We start from the raw sequence: 6,489 nt of genomic DNA on the forward strand, positions 1-6,489 counted from the left end.
GGGCAGCAGTGCCTCTGCTTGCCTTTAATTAGGTTAATCAGGACCTACGGAGACTGGGACTCACTGTAGCATTAGTCATCTTTTTCCTGGTCCACAGTAGGCAGGAAGCCTGGGAAACAGGTCGAGGCACTATGGGAGGGTAAATAATGGATGTGGTGAGGGGCTGAGGTTATTACAGTTTATGGAACACACAGCCTTTGGAAATGAGTTTTTTTTTTCCTGCTAATCACAGAATTGCTTGTTCTCTCTTTTGTATTACAGTCCACTAAAATCGACTATTAGGGTAGTTCTGGGTCAGCATATATTTAATAAAACAACTGACGTAACGCAAACTTTTGAAATAGAGAAATACATCTTGCATCCTCAGTATTCTGTGTTCAACCCTACTGAACATGATATTGGTGAGTGTTTTTGTTCTTACAGCTTTATTTTCTGTTTACTCAAGTTAGTTTCGAATTGATCTGTCAAGAACTGTCCTCATAGTGGAAAAAGCATAGGCATTAGGAGAAGCTTTCGAGCGCAGAGAGTTCTTAGTTCTACCTGAGTTATAACAGCATCTGAAAGATAGACAAATTCAGATGAGAAATAAATTGCAAATTTTAAATAATTATGATAATTAGCCTTTGGAGCAATTTACCTAAATGTATAGCAGATTCATCATCACTTCAAGTCTTTGTGGGACTGGGCATTTTTTTTAACTGAACCAGAAACTGTGGGCTTGATGCAGGGATTACTTGGTAGAATTCTATTGTCTGTATTGTATAGAGGATCTGACTAGATGAATATAATAGCCCCTTCTGCTCTGAAAGTCTACGTTACTAAGAATAATTTTTTACACTGAGATAGGATTAAAAATCAGGTGTCTTATCAGTCAAAAGTTAAATGCACTTCTGATTGACCTTGTAACGTGAGTCAGAATGACAATGGAACAGCAACTCACTTATTTTCTGATCTGCTCTTGTGGAAGGTGGCACATCACACCAGAGCATCAAGGTGTTTGAGCACTTTGTCTATGAGACTATTTAACAGCCTGACATTGGGGATATCTTAGGTCAGGCATATACTGGCTTTTTTGCTTCCAGATGAGGAATATTTTCCACTCTGTAGCAAAAAGCATTCAGATTCTGTGTTGGTGGGAGCTCTGTCACAGCATACCAGGAGAACAACGGGATTTGGTGTATTACTCAGCTCCAAAATATCCTGGTGTAAACCATCATTGGCACTTTGAGATCTCCTAACTTTTTGAATTACGCTGAAATTTGGCATACCTCACCAATGTGCAGTGTACAAATCTAGGATCAGCTGAAGATGGAGTTCCTAAGATGTGCCCCACTGCAAACAAACAAGCAGGCAGAAACTGGGGGAGAAAAGCTGTGGGGGCGCATTCGGCTGTCAGTGATTTCTACCGATGCAGCAGAAGAGTTATTTCCTGATGAGACTGTTTTTCAAACGGAAACAAACTACCACATGAGTGTTTCCTGGGAAGTTCAGGGGATTCAGAAACAGGCAGAGTTGGCGGGGAAGAGGAGGAAGGTGAGGAAGAACAAGCTGCTGAGTGATGGAAAGCAGCTTGCGTGGGCTTCTCAGCCCGTGAGATATGCCTTACATGTTCCAAAAAATGTAGTCAATAGAGAAATAAGACTATCCAGTGGGATCTCTTGCTTGCCACACAGCTGTGCTCAGAAAACCTGGAGATTCCAAAAAGCATGATGTAAAGCTTTAATAGGTGGGTCCACATTACCTCAGCTCTGTCCTCTTTGAGCAGTGTGTCCAAACCCAACATGCTGCCCTTGTTATACCCAGCACAAAGCCGCTTCTGTTGCTCTACAGCCAAACACAAAAAGGTTTGCTACAGGGGAACCAATGTTTCTCCTCCTTTTGACATGTTCTTTCAGTATCAAGCTCATGACGCTGCCCAGGTCCATATTTACACTGTCTCCAGCCCCCTGAGGGGATAGCAAAGGTTGTGTAGGTTGTTTAACTCTTTGTAGCTTTCAGAAGCTCGGTTTTGAAATATCCTGATTTTTTATTCCTCAGTTTTCAAGATCTAGAATTTCACTGAACTCAGTGATAACGCAGAGAACAAAATACAACAGCCTTTGCAGTAATTAATTTTTTAAATCAAATTGGTATTAGGCAAGTGGCCAGACTTTCAGAAGCAGTGAGCACTTGCACATCCCACTTATTTCAGCTGAAAGTTGTGGATATGTCACTGTTACTTAACTTAAAGGTGGGAGGAAACATATGTATTTTCTATCTTCCCCTTTCTCTACAAAGGCAGTGAAGCAAAATCTGTTCAGTGAGTGCAGCATAAAATAAATATTCCCACAAGGGGAGTAGCTGAATATTTCAGCCTTCAATTTGCTGTGAAATCAGGTGCTGTTGAGATGAGTCTGTCTATCTTTGATTGAAATATATTAATTAAGAGAGGCTTAGGGGATAATTAAAGTTGTATCTGAGACCCATTGCTGCCAATCCCTTTAAAGAAAGGGAACAGTCACTTTATTCCTCCTATATTTTCTGTTCTGCAGCTTTGATTAAGCTGAAGAAGAATGGCCAACGATGTGCCGTCAAGTCCCAGTTTGTTCAGCCCATCTGCTTGCCAGAAAGTAACACCGTTTTCCCTGATCAGTTCAAATGTCAGATTTCTGGATGGGGACACAGGCACGAGAGTGAGTAACATGGGAGTTGGTATCTGTAGAAAAAAATGGTGATAATTAAAACATAATTCTCAAGTATATGTTATGCAACTGATAGTTTCATAAAATATTTTCCAAGGGGCTTTTGGTGGGATTCTTTCAACCTACTTTTAGATGTCTACAACATTTACATCTGAAATAGTCATCCTGAACTTCCTTTGTAGTCCTTGGAATTTGGAGTGTGGTTCCCTTGACCAAATGTTCACATCTGTTTTAGGATGAGCTGTGGGCTAGCTAGGTCTCCGTGGACAGGGAGGGCAGCAAGTAGCTTAGTTGTAGGTGTCAACAACTTGACACTTTAGTCGAGTGAATCCTACCCCTGGTTTCTCAAGGCAGATGTCAAAGACTGCAAACCAAACCCAATCACCTTACTAGTCTGTGATGGTGGAGAACTTTACCTTCACTGGCAAGAAACTTTGAAAACATCTACAGGAGAGGGCAAGATAGAGTTTGGGCTAAGAAGTGCTTACATCCAGTTTGAGAAAAGTGGAAAAAAATCCATCCCGTCCTTTTAGATGAGGAATTTCAGGATTATGATGCTTGACCATGCTGCTTTGATGTGAAGATAGCAGAGACCTGCATAGATGGATGAAAAGGGTGAGGGAGCTGGCTGTCTCATTTTTGGTAAGAGATTTATTATAAGAAAATGGTGTCCTGGTCTAAATGTGTAGTCTAAAGGCAAAAAGAGGTAATGGAGTCTTTGGTAAATTGATGATGTAATATTACACCTGGAAAGAGGAGAGGGCAGTAATGCTGGGGCAGTGTTCCTGAGTCCCTGGGAAATGAGAGAATCCAAAGTGGATTGATGTCTGGACATGGCATACTGTTATTTTAAAGGGCATGGAGCCTGGCTGTAGGAGCAGAGAGTGATCTGGTCACTAGAAAAATAAGATCCACAAAACAAATGTGACTAAGATGTAAGTGTGTTTATGTGTTGTATTGTGCATTGTGTTTCCACGTTACACTCTTCACATTTTATAAAAATGACTTTCTTTTCCGCTCTGGGATTTTTTTTTTAAAGATATATCTGGTTATTCAAATGTCCTGCAAGAAACCCTGATTCCAATTATTCCTGAGGACAAGTGCAGAAGCCCTGAAATTTATGGAACAGAAATCACTGAAAATATGTTCTGTGCTGGCTACATTGATAGCAAATCTGATGCTTGTCAGGTAATGTTGTGAGTCATCTCTAGGCAGAGAATATAAATGTATATTATTGCCAGAAATATTGCAGTGTTACAGTGCTTACTTTTGACATTACAGTGTTCCTAAAGAAAAGAAATGTTCTTAAAGAGAAGAAACTTATGTGACTGCACTGTTTGCTTCCACCTTCATTTTTTAACCTGTTCAATGGCAATTAAGTTCTACAGAAGGGTGAAAAAACCCTCCAGGGTGTTATATTCCTCCTACCTTCATGAAAGGCTATGCACTGGAGAGTGAATTGCTTTGGCTCCTGGCTGAGCTGGCAGTGTGGAGGCGGTGGTTTGCTGTCCAGCTGGCAGGGATGTGCTGGGGGCCAACCAGCCCATACATGTGCGGAGCCAAATCCCTGAGCTGCTGCCTCTTGCCTAACAGAAGTGTGGATACCTGGGTAGGAGGTGGGAAGCAGCGGTGAGGTTTGGAGGAGGGAGGAGCTGAGGTTAGTATAGCCGATGGGATTTAACGGTGTGGAAATGGTGGTTCATAACTTCTGTCCCTTGTGGAATGAGCTCGTGCTCTTACTGCTTTGCATCTCTTTTTTAATTATGTCACACCTTAGCTCTGAATAAGGATGCAGAATTGTTGTGGTGATAGATGAGACTATTTTTTAAACAAAGGATCAGATTATTCCGTACATAAACCTTCAGATTTTATCTTCAGTTCGTTTTGAAGCATAAATCTGGGAACAGGCAGCACATAGCTAATAGTTGGAAGAGAGATTAAGTAAAGCAAAGAATATCATGTATACTGTGTTCTGGAACACCTATAGAGATCATAAAAGTGTCCAAAGGAAGGTGTCAGGAGTGAAATGGCAGCAGCCAGCAGTGGCTCAAGGTTCCTGGGCCAGGGCTGAGAACTGACTGCAGTTATTGGCTGCAAGTGTTCATACTAGCCAGAGAAACAGAAACTCCCTTGCTTGCTCAGCTTTCCTTGCCTTACCCAGGAAGTACATACACAAAAGTCAGCATTATACCTGGTTTTCACTCTCTGCCCTGGAAAAACAGTTGATCAGGAATGGGAGAGAGAAAGAAGAAAGCAGAGGGAAGAAGAGAGGACCTGCACAAAGACTGGAGAGAGGTCTGGAGAGAGTTGCAAAGTCTGAGAAACAGTGATTTAGCGTCACAGATGTTGCTGAAGAATAGTGCTCATGACATGAAATCATTATTAGTGAATCAATAATTTTTTTTTTCCTGTTGGCAGATTTGTAGTGTGTTCTAAGGAGAAATAGTGTAGACCACTTAATGTCACAACAAATGTAGCTGACCTCTGAGTTTTCTTAATGTGTGCTTAGGAAATTAAACTATAAACCATCTGTTATGTATAAAAATATCTCAAGACCAAGAAATACCAGGCAGACAGTGTGTTCTGCTTGATTATTTTTTAAAGATTTTCTTGGAAACTTTTTTTTTTTTTTAAAATTAGTGCACTAATAACAAAATTGCAATCAATGAGATGAGTGGTGGAGAAATAAGCAAGGTTCTGAGAAGTAAATTGATCTCAGATGCAAGACTTCATTTGATGTCCCTCATTTATCACAGAAATCTCCTAGTATAAAGGCAACACAATTTTCATACTTACTTTGCTCTCAAGGGATTTTCTTTTTAAATAGGAAAAAATATATTTCTCCTTAGTCTCAAATAACTAGAGTGGTGGCTCCTTTCACCAGTACTGTTTACTAAGTCAAATTTTTCTTTTAATTTCTAACATTTTCGTTCCTGTAGAAAGTCAATCTGAGAGTATTAATAATAAAACCCCCTTTCCTGAATGCTTGCAAGCTTTTGAATAAGTAGAAACATTCAAAATTCATCCTTGCTGTGGTGTGTCATCAAACATTAGTTTGCTCTTATTTTTGATTTATGGTTTTAATGGCAAGGTAAATGCTCAGTAGCATCAAATTCAACAGATGCAAAAAACCTCATATGCCATATAAAATTATAGCATCCCACAGTCACATGAAAAAGTGTGCATGTATGCAACACCTTTCTTTGAAAACTTTCATGTCTCTGAGGGTTGCAATAAACTGCACTGAGAAACTCTCCAAATATTCTCCGCCTTATGTAATCTGTCCATGCAGAGCCCATATTAGAATGTAGCGTAAACCTCAATGACTTGCTTACTCCCATTGGAAGTGACCCAGATCAACCGTGCTCTTCAGTAGGTGTCTGAATCAAAAAGAATTTCATTTTTTTTAAACAAAATCTTTTATTTTGATATATCTGTTCCATGTGGAATTAAAAAAAACCACCATCATATTAGAGGTGAGTATGACTATGAAACTTAGTACAGTACTGCTTCCATATTATTTTTTTTTCAGTTTAAATCTCACATGCAAACATTCTTAATTTAGGACTTTCCCAAATTGATCTTTTTCTGACTGCTTTCTATCAAATTAGGTAATCTTTCCTTACTTTTAACACAGGGAGATTCTGGCGGACCTCTGGCCTGTGAAAAAAATGAAATCTCTTACCTGTATGGAGTTATCAGCTGGGGAGATGGCTGTGGCAGAGTCAACAAACCTGGAGTATATACACGAGTGACAAACTATGTAAACTGGATTAATGAGAAAATAGCCCCCCGAAAAACTAGCTGA

General features: G+C 39.9%; 1 protein-coding gene across 1 annotated transcript in view; it reads left to right on the plus strand.

Annotated features, from left to right (window-relative positions):
• The window catches only part of HGFAC (HGF activator), a 42,819-nt gene extending 36,330 nt beyond the window's left edge, over positions 1–6,489 (plus strand). The window contains exons 11-14 of the mRNA XM_009890518.1: positions 262–401; positions 2,532–2,672; positions 3,721–3,869; positions 6,319–6,489. Of these exons, the coding sequence (XP_009888820.1) occupies positions 262–401; positions 2,532–2,672; positions 3,721–3,869; positions 6,319–6,489 (601 nt within the window). The remainder of the gene's footprint in view (positions 1–261; positions 402–2,531; positions 2,673–3,720; positions 3,870–6,318) is intronic.

The sequence above is a fragment of the Charadrius vociferus genome, unplaced genomic scaffold (assembly GCF_000708025.1).
Source record: "Charadrius vociferus isolate BGI_N301 unplaced genomic scaffold, ASM70802v2 scaffold88, whole genome shotgun sequence".
In the NCBI taxonomy this organism is placed as follows: Eukaryota; Metazoa; Chordata; class Aves; order Charadriiformes; family Charadriidae; genus Charadrius; species Charadrius vociferus.